Raw genomic sequence first — 16,017 nt, 5'->3', positions numbered from 1 at the left:
TGCAGAATATGACCCATCTACAACCACTCTTTTCCTTCTGTGGGCAAGCCAGTTCTGGATCCACAAAGCAATGTCCCCTTGGACCCCATGCCTTCTTACTTTCTCTGTAAGCCTTGCATGGGGTACCTGATCAAATGTTTTGCTGAAATCCATATACACTACATCTACTGCTCTACCTTCATCAATGTGTTTAGTCACATCATCAAAAAATTCAATTAGGCTTGTAAGGCACGACCTGCCTTCGACAAAGCTATGCTGACTACTCCTAATCATATTACACCTCTCCAAATGTTCATAAATCTTGCCTCTCAGCATCTTTTCCTGAATTAAGACTCACTGGTTTACAATTTCCTGGGCTATCTCTAAGCCCTTTCTTGAATAAGGAAACAACATCCACAACCCTCCAGTCCTCCAGAACTTCTCCCATCCTCATTGATGATGCAAGGATTATTGCCAGAGGCTCAGCAATCTTCTCCCTTGCCTCCCACAGTAGCCTGGGGTACATCTCATTTGGTCCTGGTGACTTATCCAACTTGATGCTTTCCAAAAGTTCCAGCACATCCTCTTTCTTAACATCTACATGATCAAGCTTTTCAGTCTGCTGCCTCATCCCTACAATTGCCAAGATCCTTTTCCGCAGTGAATACTGAAGCAAAGTATTCATTAAGTACCTCTACTATCTCCGTCGGTTCCATACACACTTCTCCACTGTCACACTTGATTTATCCTATTCTCTCATGTCTTATCCTCTTGCTCTTCACATATTTATAGAATGCCTTGGGGTTTTCCTTAATCCCATCTGCCAAGGCCTTCTCATGGCCCCTTCTGGCTCTCCTAATTTCTTTCCTAAACTCCTTCCTGCTAGCCTCATAAGCTTCTAGATCTCTATCATTACCTAGTTTTTCTAACCTTTCATAAACTCTTCTTTTCTTCTTGACTAGATTTACAACAGCCTTTGTACACCACGTTCCTGTACCTTATCATCCTTTTCTCATTGGAATATACCTTTGCAGAACTCCATGCAAATATCCCCTGAACATTTGCCACAATTCTTCTATACGTTTCCCAGAGAACATCTATTTCCAATTTATGCGTCCAAGTTCCTGCCCGATAGCCTCATATTTCCCCTTACTCCAATTAAACACTTTCTTAACTTGTCTGTTCCTATCCCTCTCCAATGCTATGGTAAAGGAGATAGAATTATGATCACTATCTCCAAAATGCTCTCCCACTGAGAGATCTGGCACCTGACCAGGTTCATTTCCCAATACCAGATCAAGTACAGCCTCTCCTCTTGTAGGCTTATCTACATATTGTGTCAGGAAACCTTCCTGAACACACCTAACAAACTCCAACCCATCTAAACCCCTCACTCTAAGGAGATGCCAATCGGTTTTTGGGAAATTAAAATCTCCCACCATAACAACCCTGTTATTATTACACCTTTCCAGGATCTGTCTCCCTATCTGCTCCTCGATGTCCCTGTTACTATTGGGTGGTCTATAAAAAACACCCAGTAGAGTTATTGACCCCTTCCTGTTCCTAACTTCCACCCACAGAGACTCCGTAGACAATCCCTCCATGTCTTCCTCCTTTTCTGCAGCCGTGACACTATCTCTGGTCAACAGTGCCACGTCCCCACCTCTTTTGTTTCCCTCCCCATCCTTTCTGAAACATCTAAAGTCTGGCACTCAAAGTAACCACTCCTGCCCCTGAGCCAGCCAAGTCTCTGTAATGGGCACAACATCATAGCTGCAGGTCCTGATCCACGCTCTAAGCTGATCCGCTTTGTTCATAATACCCCTCACATTAAAATAGACACATCTCAAACCATCGGTCTGAGCGCGTCCCTTCTCTATCACCTACCTATCTTCCCTCTCGCACTGTTTCCAAGCTTTCTCTATTTGTGAGTCAACTGCCTCTTCCTTCGTCTTTTCAGTTCAGTTCCCACCCTCCAGCAATTCTGGTTTAAACTTTCCCCAATAGCCTTAGCAAACTTCACCGCCAGGATATTGGTCCCCCTGGGATTTAGGTGAAAACCATCATTGTACAGGTCACACTGCCCCAAAAGAGGTCCCAGTGATCCAGAAATCTGAATCCCTGCCCTCTGCTCCTATCTCTCAGCCACACATTCATCCTCCACCTCACTCTATTCCTATACTCACTGTCGCGTGGCACAGGCAGTAATCCCGGAGTAATTACCTTTGAGGTGGTGCTTCTCAGCTTTCTTCCTAACTCCCTGTAGTCTGTTTTCAGGACCTCCTCCCTTTTCCTGCTGATGTCGTTGGTACCAATATGTACCATGACCTCTGGCTGGTCTCCTTCCCACTTCAGGATATCGTGGATGTGATCAGAAACATCCCAGACCCTGGCACCTGGGAGGCAAACTACCATCCGAGTTTCTTTTCTGCGTCCACTGAATCACCTGTCTGACCCCTAACTATAGAGTCCCCTATCACTGCTGCCATCCTCTTCCTCTCCCTACCCTTCTGAGCCACAGGGCCAGACTCTGTGCCAGAGACATGGCCATTGTTGCTTCCCCCAGAAGTACTCAAACAGAAGTAACTGTCAAGGGGGGCGGCCACAGGGATACTCTCTAGCATCTGAATCTTGCCCACCCCTTTCCTGTTACCCACTTAACTGTCTCCCGAGGCCCTGGTGTGACTACCTGTCTATAGCTCCTCTCTATCACCTCCTCACTCTCCCTGACCAGCTTTCTTTTGAATTAGCTTAATGCTTTTAAGTTACAAAACATAACAAGTTCCTTCCATGACTTTCAGCTGCTTCAGTTAATTTTAGTAGGTTAACACAGGGGTGGCCAACCTTTTACATTTCATGTGTCAATTTTTTCACACACAAGTTCAGATGCCGAATACAACTCTTGTATCCCCATTCAATTCTTGTAAAAATATGTTAATATAGACATATTTAGCATTTTTACATGATATATTGATTTAATATAAAAACAAGATAAACATTACTTACCTTAATGAGACTTGTAACAAATATATTTTGTCTTCTTTTGATTTTTCCTTTTTCTTAATCACATATTCTTTCCGTAACTCAGACCCAAGCACTAGCTTCAGTTTTCCTTCAATTTCAGTCTGATGTTGTGTTTTATAGTGTCTATTAAGTTCTATTATGTGAGAAAGTGTTTTCACAAACAATGCAAAATGGTTTTCCTGATGGTCCACTATAAATAAGAACTCATTTTCCCTTTGTTCAATGTGTCACCTCTCATCATCCATTGTGCCACTTCTGGCACATGCGCCATAGGTTGGCCATCCTTGGGTTAACATATGGTTAATACAAAGGTCCCGATGCAGGAGAGGCTGCTGTCAGCTAGGCATATACTGTATGTGTACGATGTCAACTCGTCGTGGTTTTGCTGAGGTTCACCTGTACAGCAATCCAAACCACTAGCATCTCCCAAAGTACAAGCTGGTGCACTTAGCGAACATTCTTGGCAATGTGTCACCCAAGAAGGTGACAGATGCCCAGAACAGTTGCTCTAAATTATGTCAGTGGCCGGTTGGTGTAACAGGGTCAAATGCTGAAGCAAAAATCAAGCTGCTGGAGGAGCTCAGGAGGCCGGGCAACATATATAGAAGTAAATGGACAGTTGACATTTCAGTTTGAGAGTCTTCTACCAGACTGAAAGAGTAAAGGGAAGACAGCAAGTGCAGGGAGGTGAGCAGGAAAGCTTGAACAAGAGACAGCAAGCTGAATCCATTTAGTTAAAGTGCTGACCTTGCATCTCTACCCCTAATTGCAAATCCAGCCTAGATTGATGGGATCATCACTTTGTGGTGGCCAGAGAGAGGCTCAGAATCCTTGGGATGGCAGGAAATCGGGAAACTGCATCTTTATGTGAAGGGATGTTGGGCCAGAGCTCACAACACCAGCAAAGGAGAGATGGCATTTGTTGTCCATAATGCACTACCTTATTGAGGTACGTTAGACATGCAAGTGGCACCTATCAGAAACCAACCATTCAGGATATTCCACATTCAGAATATTCCAACCGTTCCTCAGATTATTTGGCTGTAATGTGGACTTGCCTTGTTTTCTTGGACCTTATTTAACCATGTCAGGTTCTGTGGAGACCGGACTCTGTTCCCACTAAACAGTGTATCCAACCAGCAATGTTGTATCTGAGGAGCAGGGTCGCTGTTGGGCTAGCAAGCTGTCTTGTTTTGGCATGATATACCTATCAACCAATCATCAGCCACTGTCTGCAGTACAGAACCATCTCATCACTTGGCCATTGATGCTGACCCTGGCTCCCTGAACTTCACAGGCTCTGCCAAGTATGCACAAGCACTTAGAGGTCTGTTTGCCTAGAAGTAAAACTTATAGCATAGAACAGTACAGGGTCTTTGGCTCACTATGTTATGCCAACCTTTATATACCTATATCAATCTAACACTTCCCTCCTATGTATATAACCCATAAGCCTCTATTTCTCTCACATGTATGTGCCTGTTTAAGTCTTTTAAATGTCTTTATTGCATCAACTTCAACCACCAGCCCCAAGTTCAAGCTCAAGTAGTTATTCAACTGTACACATGTATACTGCCAAATGAAACAACGTTCCTCTGGACCAAGGTGCACAACACAGTACATATAACTCACACACATAACACATAAAGTAATAGTATCACAAATAAATTAACAAATAATAAGGTACATTTACGACACAAATGAAAAAGTAAACAGTATAATACTATTGGTGCTTCACACGTGATGAGACCTGGGTGGTGGCAGGGGGCTCAGTAGTCATACAGCCTGGGGGACGAAGCTGTTTCACCCACGTTCTTGTCCTAATACTACGGTACCTTCTGCCTGATGGTGGGGGGAATCAAAGTACGTGTTGGATCCATGGGAGGAATCATTGACGTTGTTAAAGACCCAGTGCACACAACACTCCTGAAAAATATCTCTAATGGGTGGAAGGGAGACCCTGATGATCCTCAGCAGTCTTCGCAATCACCTTTGTAGGGACTTGCAGTCAGATGCCTTGCAATTCCCATACCAGGCAACGATGCAGCTGGTCAGGGCACTCCTGTAAAAATTGTTTATGGTGGGGGGAGAGCCTCACTCACCTCAGCCTCCTCAGGAAGTGGAGATACAACTAACACAATCTTCCAACAAGTGAAGGCCCGCATACCATACATCTTCTTAATTGCCATATCAACTTGTCAAGAAACTGAGAAATATATGGACTTGGACCTCAAAATCCCTCTGTTTCTCCACACTGCTAAAATTCCTGCCATTAACCCTGTACTCCACCTTCAAGTTCAATCTTCCAAAGTTTATCACTTGGCACTTTTTCTGGATTGAACTCCACCTGCCACTTCTCCACCCAAAAATGCATCCTGTCCATATCGCATTGTAACTACAACAATCTTTTACACTAACCACAACACCGCCAATCTTCTTGCCATCTCTAAAGTTACTTACCTGCTCTTACATTTCCTCATCCAAGTCATTGACAAAAATCACAAAGAGCAGGAGTCCCAGAACAGACCACTGCAGATCACCATTAGTCACTGACCTCCAGGCAGAATATGCACCATCTACTACTTATTCTCTCTTTGAATGCAGCTGTTGCTGCCAAGGGCCAGAACTCCCTGTCTGCCATCTGGTCCCGAGCCTGATTTTATACGTGGGCCAGGTCAACAACGTGTTTCTATGTCAACAGGCTCTGACAACAAAAACAATAATCTTACGGTCAGCATTACTGACGCTGGCTCCCAGATCTGAATTAACTGAATTTAACATTCTCAGCTGCCATGACAGGATTTAAGCTCTTGCCCAGATTGCTGGTCCAGCAACTAGAGTCTAATTGATCAATGGGACAGTATTGAATACAGACTTCCATAGCTGCTCCTTCAGAGACCATATTGTGTCCCTTATTCCTGAATAATCACAACCACTGATTAATGCAGTCAATTGTAAACCTTCTGAGACTTTTTGCTGCTAAAGTATACAATACAGCCCGTGAGCACATTATCTTTGCATTAGCTGAGCTTAAACTCACCAGTCAGATGGAGACAGACGACAATTCCTAGCAACTTTGCCATGACTGGAAGGAGTTCGACCCACTGAAGATTTGGATCCTCTGCCCATCATACTTGCAGTGGGCGCTGGAATTCGATTGATATTTATAACTGCAACCTGCACAGGCTAAAGAACACATGTTCCATTTTGAATAACAGAATGGAGAGAAATAATGTCCTAGATAGACCCATTTTCACACATACTTAAGACATCGTATTTAGCATACAGCCAAGACAAGGCCCCACAGATCTTGCCATGGCTCTGAAGGCAAAGCTATCAGCATTCAGTGGATTAACAGGATTGTGGAATCAGGAACTCAAGGGCACAGGTTTAAGGTGAGAAGGGAGAGACTTAGGCTACATCCACACTACACCAGATAAATCTGTAACCGAAGTTTTTTCTCTTCGTTTTTACCCTCCGTCCACAATAAAACGGCGTTTTCGTCCCCCGAAACCAGAGCTTTTCAGAAACGCTTTCCAGGGTGGATATTTTTGAAAACGCTGCTTGGACAGATCAGTGTGGACGGGGTAACCGGAGACTTTTGAAAACACTGTCAGATGACAGTGCTCTATTTCATTGTTTTCTTGAACACAACCTAACAATTTCAGAACAGACGGCAATGAGACTGAAGCCAGAAAAGTTAGAAATGTACTCACCCAATACTTTGACCCATAACTTACTGAATAAATAAGTATACTCACTTTGCCCTGTTTTCTGTCCTTGCTCGTATGAAGGTGGTTTACCTATTTATGCAAGTATTTCTCTGACAATAGATGTGTAACAGCCTAATGTAACATTGTATGGAAATACAAGATAACACTGATGCAGACATTAAAACCATACATTTAACAAGGTGGTTTATTAATGCAACAGAGTTAGTCAGTTTTTCAATGTTCGTTGTCAGCCGGGTCAATCTGTCCATGAACTCCCTGTCGGTTGCCTCCGTACGCTCCAGTATTTGTTTTTTTTTACTTTTAAGTTCTCTTGCACGAGAGCCAACAGCTGTCTGTCATTTTAAGTTTTTCCAGTCTGTAACTACACAAACGCGCACTTTTACGGCAAGATTCGACAGCAAACATGTTGCTTGTTTTCGGTAGATGTGTCTTGCGCATACCCAGTAGGAGGAGATTCGTCGAAATCTCCGTATCAGTGTGAATAGAGATATTTTCAAAAACGCTTAGTGCGGATGCCTATCGTTTTTACGCGAAACCAGCGTTTTCAAAATTATCCAGTCTAGTGTGGATGTAGCCTTAATAGTAACCTCAGGGACAACGTTTTCAGTCAGTATATGGAACGAGCTGCTAGAGGAAGGTAGGAGGGAGTATGGTGGAGTGAATATTGACTGATTGCATCAATTCCTGGTCTGAAAACACCAATGCTCTTGAATGGAAATCCTGCAAAAAGTAATGGATACAGCCCAGTCCATCACAGATAAAGCCCTCCCCACCATTGAACACATCTACACAAAACATTGTCACAGGAAAGGAGCATCCATCATCAGGGACCCCCACACCCAGGACACGCTCTCATCCTATGGTGTTACAGGAAAGATACTGGCATGGATAGAGGGATGGCTGACTAGCAGAAAGCAGTGAGTGGGAATAAAGGGGATCTTTTCTGGTTGGCTGCCAGTGACTAGCGGTGTTTCTCAGGGGTCAGTATTGGGACCGCTAATTTTCACATTGTTTGTCAATGATTTAGATAATGGAATTGATGGCTTTATGGCAAAGTTTACGGTTGATACAAAGGTAGGTGGAGAGGTAGGTAGTGCTGAGTAAGCAGGACTTGACAAATTGGAAGAATGGGCAAACAAGTGACAAATGGAATACAATGTTGGGAAATGTATGATAATGCATTTTGGTCAAATAACAATAGTGCAGATTATTACCTAAATACAGAGATGATTTAAAGATCAGAGGTGCAGAGGGACTGATCCGTCCTTGTGCAAGACTCCCAAAAGGTTAATTTATAGGTTGAGTCTGTGGTAAAGAAGGTAAATGCAATGTTGGTATTTATTTCAAGGGGAATAGAATATAAAAGGAAAGGGATAACGCTGAAGCTTTACAAGACACTAGTCAGGCTGCGCTTGGAGTCCTGTCAACAATTTTGGGCCCCTTATCTCAGAAAGGATGTGTTATCATTGGAGAATCCAGAGGAAGTTCATGAGGATGATTCTGGGAATGAAGGGGTTAACATATGTAGAGAGCTTGGCAGCTTTAGGCCTGTATTTACTGGAATTTAGAAGAATGCTGGGGGGATCTCATTGAAACCTAATGAATGTTGAAAGGACTAGATAGGGTGGATTTGGAGAGGATGTTTCCTTTGGTGGGGGTGTCCAGAACTAGAGGGCACAGCCTCAAAATTGAGGAGTGACCTTATAGAACAGAGGGAAGGAGGAATTTTTTTAGCCAGGGTGTAGTTAGTCTGTGGAAAGCTCTGAAACAGACTGCGGTGGAGGGGAAGTCCATGGGTATATTTAAGTCAGCTGATAGTTTGCCAATTGGGCAGGGCATCAAAGGATATAGCAAGAAGGCAGGTGTATGGGGTTGAGTGGGATCCGGGATCAATCATGATGGAATGGTGGAGCAGACTTGATGGGCTAAATGACCTTATTTTGCTCCTATGTCTTATGGTCTTATCTCACTGGCCATCAGAAAGAAGATACAGGAGCATTAGAACTCACAAAACCAGGTTCTGGAACAGTTATTACCCCTCAGCCATCAGGCTCTTGAACCACAAGGGATAACTTCACTTACTTCACTTGCCCCATCATTGAAATGTTCCCACAACCTATGGACTCATTTCAAGGACTCTTCACCTCATGTTCTTATTGCTTATGTATTTATTAATATTATTTCTTTCTTTTTATATTTGCACATTTTGATGTCTTTCGTACACTGGTTGAATGCCCAGATATTCCATTGATTATGTTATGGTTAATATTCTATGGATTTATTGAGTATGTCCACAAGAAAATGAATCTCGGGGTTGTCTATGGTGACATATACTGTATGTACTTGATATGATTATAAATTTACTTTGATCTTTGATATATCAATAATATTTAATAGACCATTGGACAAGTACATGGATGGAAATGGTTTATAAGGTATGGGCCAAATGCTGGCAAATGACACTGGCTTAGATGGGGATCTTGGTTGGCAGGAACCAGTGGAAGCTGTAGGGCTTGTATTCTGTGTATGAGTATGTGACAATAAGACAAGAGATGGGAGTGGGGGGGTGGTGGTTAACATATGCACAGTAAAATGGAATAATCTAGCTGCTGTCAGAATCAGAATCAGGTTTAATATCACCGGCATACGTTGTGAAATTTGTTAACTTTGCATCAGCAGTTCAATGCAATGCATGATAAATATAGAAAAAAAATTAAATTACAGTAAGTATATATGTATATTAAATAGTTAAATTAAATTAGGTTGTGCAAAAAGAGAAAAATAAAAACGTAATGAGGTAGTGTTCATGGGTTCAATATCCATTTAGAGATCGGATGGCAGAGGGGGAGAAGCTGTTCCTGAATTGCTGAGGGTGTGCCTTCAGACTTCTGTACCTCCTTCCCAACAGTAGTAATGAGAAGAAGGCATGTCCTGGGTGGTAGGTGTCCTTAATGATGGACTCTGCCTTTCTGTCTTGGATACTATGGAGGCCAATACCCATGATTGAGCTGACTAACTTTACTACTCTCTGCAGTTTACTTCGATCCTATACAGTAGCATTGCCCCCTCCCCCATACCAGATGGTGCTGCAGCCAATCAGAATGCTCTCCAGGTCCATCTATAGAAGTTTTCAAGTTTTTAGTGATAAACCAAATCTCCTCAAACTCCGAATGAAATACAGTTGTTGTCTTTATAGCTGTATCAATATATTGGGACCAGGTTAGATCCTCAGGGATCTTGACACCCAGGAACTTGAAATTGCTCACTTTCTCTACTTCTGATCCTTTCACCCCCAGCGGGGGTATAATTTTGTGTCCTTCTCCAGTACAGTTTCACCCAGTTAGGCAACACTAGCTGAACAAATTTTCACTTGACATAAGTTTTGCTGGACTTCAACCAAGGCCAGAAACTGAACTTCACTTCTCTAGACTTAAGTGGACCTGGCTAAACACACCATGTGCCTTGGGGGGGGGGGGGCACCCATCCAAATAGGTCAACTGGACCGGGAAAAACACCCCATCTGCCTTGGGGACCTCCAAGCCAAGGACAACCATCTGGAGAGTGATGGGCACAAAAGTACTGATGTCAGTTGGTGAGCCGCCTTCTTGGGAATTGGTGTTTTCAGATGGAGAAATTACACCTGTCTAAGGGCAGTAAGCTTTCATTTGGTTAAAATAGCTGGAATAAAATTGACTGGTTGGGACTGAGCTGATCCACACCATACAAAATTTTTGTAAAAGCAAAAATCCTCTGTAATGCAAACACAGGTTACTAATGTAGGTCTTTTGTAAAAGCGAAGTGGTGTGAAGTGAACATTCGTAAAGCAGGGGACATCTGTACCAACATGACTTTTCTAAATGAAACTCACTATCTGTTTAATAGATTTCTTGAGGAAGTTAACTCTTTCTCAATCAGAGGAAACTGGTATTATTGCTAGCAATCAGCAAACTCATGGGAATGTCAAATATTTAACAATGAATATGATCTCAAAATAGCCACAATGCATAATGCTTCTTTGCTTGATGAGTAAGGATTCTTGTAATGCTTGGTAGCTTTTCTAGTCACTGAAAAACTACACTTCTAGATTGTAATCCATTGAGTCAGTCTCATGTAGCACAGGAACAGGTCTTTCAATGCACAATGTCCTCACCGACCATAGAGTCTACCATTATATTGAATTCTTTTTAACTTTCTGTCTCAATGTAATATGAAATTTCCAACATTGCCCCGCTTTGAAATGATTACAATTTAAAATTATAATTGCAGCTTTTCTTCGCAGGTCAGGCAGCATCTGTGGTGAGAGAAGATGAAAGTAACATTTCAGGTTAATAACCATTCTCCCCATGAGCCATGTGATCTGAAGCATTCTCTAACCACAACTGCTATCTGATCTGCTGAGTAATTCCTGTATTTTTATGTTCTTTATTTCATATCTGCAGCATCCGCTGTATTTTGATTTTGTGAACCTCTTTTCCAAATTAGATTATTTTCAGGGAGAACTTTTCAAAGTGACTGAAAGCCAGGCAGCCTGTTGATATTATAGTTGCCAGATGCAAGGGATTGCTTTGAGCTGCAGCGTCAGACGCCAGAAAGGGGGAGTCCACACCACACAAATTTGATTTTTGTGGCAGCCTTCTTTAAGAACACCAGTGAGCTGCTGACCACAAAATCTTGGCCATTGCCTCCTCTCAGATGTAGAAGTAGTTCTTCACAGTAATTGAGTCATTTTTGCTGGAACTATTAAAAATATTAGTGGCAGTAACTCAAAGAATTTGTTCCAGATTTAACAAAGCAAATATGTGTTATGGCCTTTAAATAAGACTGTTAATTTTATCATCTTTTTTTACAACTCAGATATTTCCTCCTTTAGTCAGGTTTTCTACCTTATCGAATGCACTGTAGCAGCTAAACCGTGGGGTGCCACAGTATCGTAGTGGTTAGTGCAACGCTATCGCACCTCAGTGTGTTGGGAGTCCAGAGTTCAGTTCCAATGCCCTCTGTAAGAAGTTTGTACATTCTCCCCGTGAACGCATTCTTTTCCTCACAGTGCACCAGTTTCCTTCCACAGTCCAAAGGCGCACTGGCTAGTAGGTCATTATAAATTGTCCTGTGGTTAGGGTAGGGTTAAATAGGTGGGTAGCTGGGCAGTGCAGCTTGTTGGGCCACAAGGGCCTGTCCTATACTTCATCTCCAAATAAATAAATAAATTCACCAAGGCATCTCCACTGTAGTTCCCAGATTTGCAATCAGTACTTATACTAGGAGTATCGTTATGCAGAAATTCCTTCCCAATATCCAAATATACCAATCTGTATAAACACACAGTGTCCACTTTATTAGGTTCAGGAGAGCACCTAAAAGAGTGGCCACAGGTGTGTAACTTGGTGTGGTTTTCTGCAGCTCAGCCCATCCACTTCAAGGTTCGATGTATTGTGCATTCAGAGACACATTTCTGCACACCACTTTTGCAACACATGATTATCCGAGTTACTGTCATCTTCCTGTCAGCTTGAATCAGTCTGGTCATTCTCCTTTGACTGTTCTCATTCACAAGGCGTTTTTACCTACAGAACTGTCACTCACTGGATTTTTCCCCACACCCTTCTCTGTAAATCCTAGAGATAGTTGTGTGTGAAAATCCCAGGAAGATCGGTAGTTTCTGAGTTACTCAAATCACCCCATCTGGCACCAACGATCATTCCACAGTCAAAGTCACTTAGATCACATTTCTTCCCCATTCTGATGTTTGGTTGGAATGATAATTGAACCTTTTGATCATGCCTGCATGCTTTTATGCATTGAGTTGCTATCATGTTAAGCTGATTAGATATTTGCATTAACGAGCAGGTGTAGAGGTGCACCTAATGAAGTGGCCACTGAGTATATGTTGACATCCTTTCATCATGACTGAATCGAGATTTGGGGCATCTCTCCCCAACTCTGTATAAGACCATAAAACATAGGAGCAGAATTAGGCCATTTGACCCATCGAGTCTGCTCTGCCATTTCATCATGGCTGATCCATTTTTCCTCTCATCCCCAATCTCCTGCCTTCCTGCACCCTGTCCCCCAGCTCCATCTTTTCATGCCCTAACTAATCAATAATCTGTAGACTTCTGCCTTAAATATACATAAAGACTCCCTCCACAGCTGCCTGTGGCAACAAATTCCACAGATTCAATACTCTATGGTTAAAGAAATTCTTCCTAATCTTCATTCTAAATGGACACCCCTCTGTTCTGAGACTGTATCCTTTAGTCTTAGACTATCCCATCATAGGAAACATCCTCTCCACATCCACTCTATCAAAGACTTTCACCATTTGACAGTTTCAGTTAGGTCACCCCACATTCTGAATTCCAGTGAATACAGGCCCAGGGCCATCAAAAATTCTTCATAAATGGTTTAATCCTGGAATAATTTTCATGAACCTCATTTGAACCCTCTACAGTTTCAGCAGGTATTTTCTAACGGGCCCAAAACTGCTCACAATACTCCAAGTAAGGCCTTACCAGTGCCTAATAAAGCCTCAACATTACATCCTTGCTTTTATATTCTGGTCCTCTTGAAACGAATGCTAGTGTTGCATTTGCCTTCCTCACCACCGACTCAACCAGCAATTTAACCTTTAGGGAATCCTGCACAAGGACTCCCAAATCCCTTTGCACCCCAAATTTTTGTAATTTCTCTCCATTTAGAAAATAGTCAACCCTTTCATTTCTTCCACCAAAGTGCAGAACTGCAGTCACTCATCTCTGCTCTCCCCTCATAGTAAGGAGATGGGTAATAATGTGGTCTTTTCCATCAGCAAGCTAACTCCACCGATAGATACAATAACCTAACTATTCCCTTTTACATTGCATTGTATATTTTTCTGACTGCAAGAACCTGTGTAAATTTAACCAGTTGGAAAGCCCTGTTCCAGTTCTTCGGAAGGTCCATTAATCTGAAACTTTAACTGTTTCTCTCTCCAGAGATCTGAGCTTCTCAATGTTCCCAGCATTTTCTGTTTATATTTCTGGAAGGAGCATTGAGATTTATGCAGATCCTAAGTAAAATAATACACCACATGAGTTGCTGAGGAACTCTGCAGGTCAGGCAGCATCTATGGAGGGAAATGGAGAGTCAATACTTCAGGTTGAGGCCCTTCACTGGACTGGAAAAAAGAGGGGATGTAGTCAGTACAAAAAGGTGAGGGAAGGGTGAAGCAAGAGTTGGAAGGTGATAAATGGATCCAGGTGAGGGGGTGATAGGTAAATGTGTAAGGGGAGAGTGCTAATGGTGGTAGAAGCTGGGGGGTGATAGTTGGAAGGGAAAATTGGTGAAAAGATGATGAAATTCAATAGCAGAGGACAGTGATGAATGAAACAGAGAGGTAATGAAGGGCAGAGTGGAAAAGTGGGGGTGAGGGGCAGCAGAGGACTCGTGGAAGGAGTGCTTTCCTACTGGATCGCCTCCTCTTCAACTTCCCACCTTCCTCTCTTTATCATATCCACCTTTCTCCTCCCAGCTTCTAAAGTTAACCACACTTTCTCCTCCTCTACCAGCCTATCAATCACACCCCACCCCCTGCCACCTGGATCTATTTATCTCTTATCATGCATTATTGTGAGGAGATCAATTCTTGGTCCACCCCCTCCATCCACTTTTTTGTATAGGCAGCCTCTCCTCTGTCTTCCAGTCCTGATGATGGGTCTTGATCCAAAACGTTTCCCTCCATAGATGCTGACTGACACCCTGAGTTCCTCCAGTATCCCATGTGTGGCTCCAGATTCCGCCATTTGCAGCTTAAACAAAATGATGTTTGTATCTGTCTCACTGATTTCTGGGGCTCACTACAGAAACACTTACTATTCAGAAAGAAACATGCCTTTCAAGCTGCACAACTGATATTTCCCTTGTAAACAAATGTTGCTTGTTTACATTAAATTGCCTGTTTCAATATCCCTTCAACCTCCTCTTCTTCCTCAATCTATTCATTTGAAAGGGAAGTTGTGCTTTAACCACCACTTGTCTCTTAAAAACAAAACTTCAATGCATAGAATTGATCTCCACAAAATAATGCTGCAGTAAGTTCCTCTCTAGCATTTAAGACTTGCTGGATTGCTCTTTTAAACATCTTTTACTAGTGTGTTCTTTCCTTCAGACTTGACCTAAAGCCACGTATTACGGAGGCTCTGTATGCTGAACATTTTGTAAGTGCAACTCTCTGGAGTGTAAGAGTGTTCAATTGCAGTGCTGTGCTACAAGGAATGTGAAAAGCTCGAGCCAAAGGCAGGAAAGGGTCAACATTCCTGGATGCTGGGAGGTGAGCAATGTTCCCTCTAATATTTTTTACAGCTGCGCAGACAAACCATTGCTCTGAGCAGGAAAATTTTACACAGCATGAAAACCGTGCTGCACTTTAAATTAACACTATATACAGTAAAAGAGAATTCCAGCTGCACAGCAACAAAGGCTATGTGCATAGGAGCATTTCAGTTACTGTGCAGCCGTGCACTCTAGAGGGAACAGTGGAGATGAGCATATATTTCCAATGTTTTGCAACACTCTGCTTCCCAATTTATTATTATCCTGCCGTGGTCTTGTAAATAAATATGAAATGTAAAATATATCCCTTCTTCCCTGCAGCTGTCTCGTGCCACGCGCCCAGCATTACCTGGTTGCAGAGTTTGACAAAATGCTGAGAAGAGCTTCTGCTGGGAGCTCTGTGTGTACCTGGCTGATTGGTGGTGGATGGGGCAGGGTTCAACACTGGGGACCAGCAAGGACTGTCCACAGAGAGACCAGCGTGGGTTTCATCTGGGCAGCCGCTTCTTATTAAACATACCTTGCATGGCCTGTTGTATGTGCAGCTCCTGGCTGTACTGCTTGAGTGTCGGCTCTGCTTAAGGTGTCCTGACACTGTGGTACAGAATACTTGCTTCATTTCACTCTAACACACGCGCACAAAGGTGTACTGTCTCCAGGGTGTGGGTTGCTTGCTCTTTTATGTCCAATTCATGCAACAACACTCAAATAATTTACCCAAAGGAAATTAATCTATAAAGCAGACTTCAGACTTGTTTGATTCACCTCCCAGTTCTATTGTGCCTGTTCTCATGACGCCCGTTGCTGCCTAAATAGAAACAGGCACAACTTTGCTTACATCACAGTTTCATTTGGGGTTTGAGTTTCTTTCTCGGTGTGTGCACCCTGATCTGACGAATGTTTCCTGCTTGGATTTGTTGCCTCGTTAGGTCACAACAATCCCTGTCCTTCTTGCTGCCTGCTAGTTTTG

General features: G+C 42.8%; 1 protein-coding gene across 6 annotated transcripts in view; it reads right to left on the bottom strand.

Moving 5' to 3' along the window:
- Window positions 1-15,788, bottom strand: part of LOC132402152 (uncharacterized) — an 80,861-nt gene extending 65,073 nt beyond the window's left edge. For all 6 annotated transcript variants that reach the window (XR_009514816.1, XR_009514817.1, XM_059984816.1 and 3 more), the window contains exons 1-2: window positions 15,568-15,788; window positions 6,044-6,189 (exon numbers count right to left, since the gene is read on the bottom strand). Coding sequence is in view for 4 of the 6 variants with exons in the window: in XM_059984816.1 (XP_059840799.1) it covers window positions 6,044-6,189; window positions 15,568-15,666 (245 nt within the window). In the remaining 2 variants the exon portion in view is untranslated. The remainder of the gene's footprint in view (window positions 1-6,043; window positions 6,190-15,567) is intronic.
- Between the last annotated feature and the right edge of the window lie 229 nt (window positions 15,789-16,017).

The sequence above is a fragment of the Hypanus sabinus genome, chromosome 11 (assembly GCF_030144855.1).
Source record: "Hypanus sabinus isolate sHypSab1 chromosome 11, sHypSab1.hap1, whole genome shotgun sequence".
Lineage (NCBI taxonomy): Eukaryota > Metazoa > Chordata > Chondrichthyes > Myliobatiformes > Dasyatidae > Hypanus > Hypanus sabinus.
Note: the sequence above shows the minus strand (reverse complement) of the source record. Positions and strands in the feature narration are given on the sequence as shown.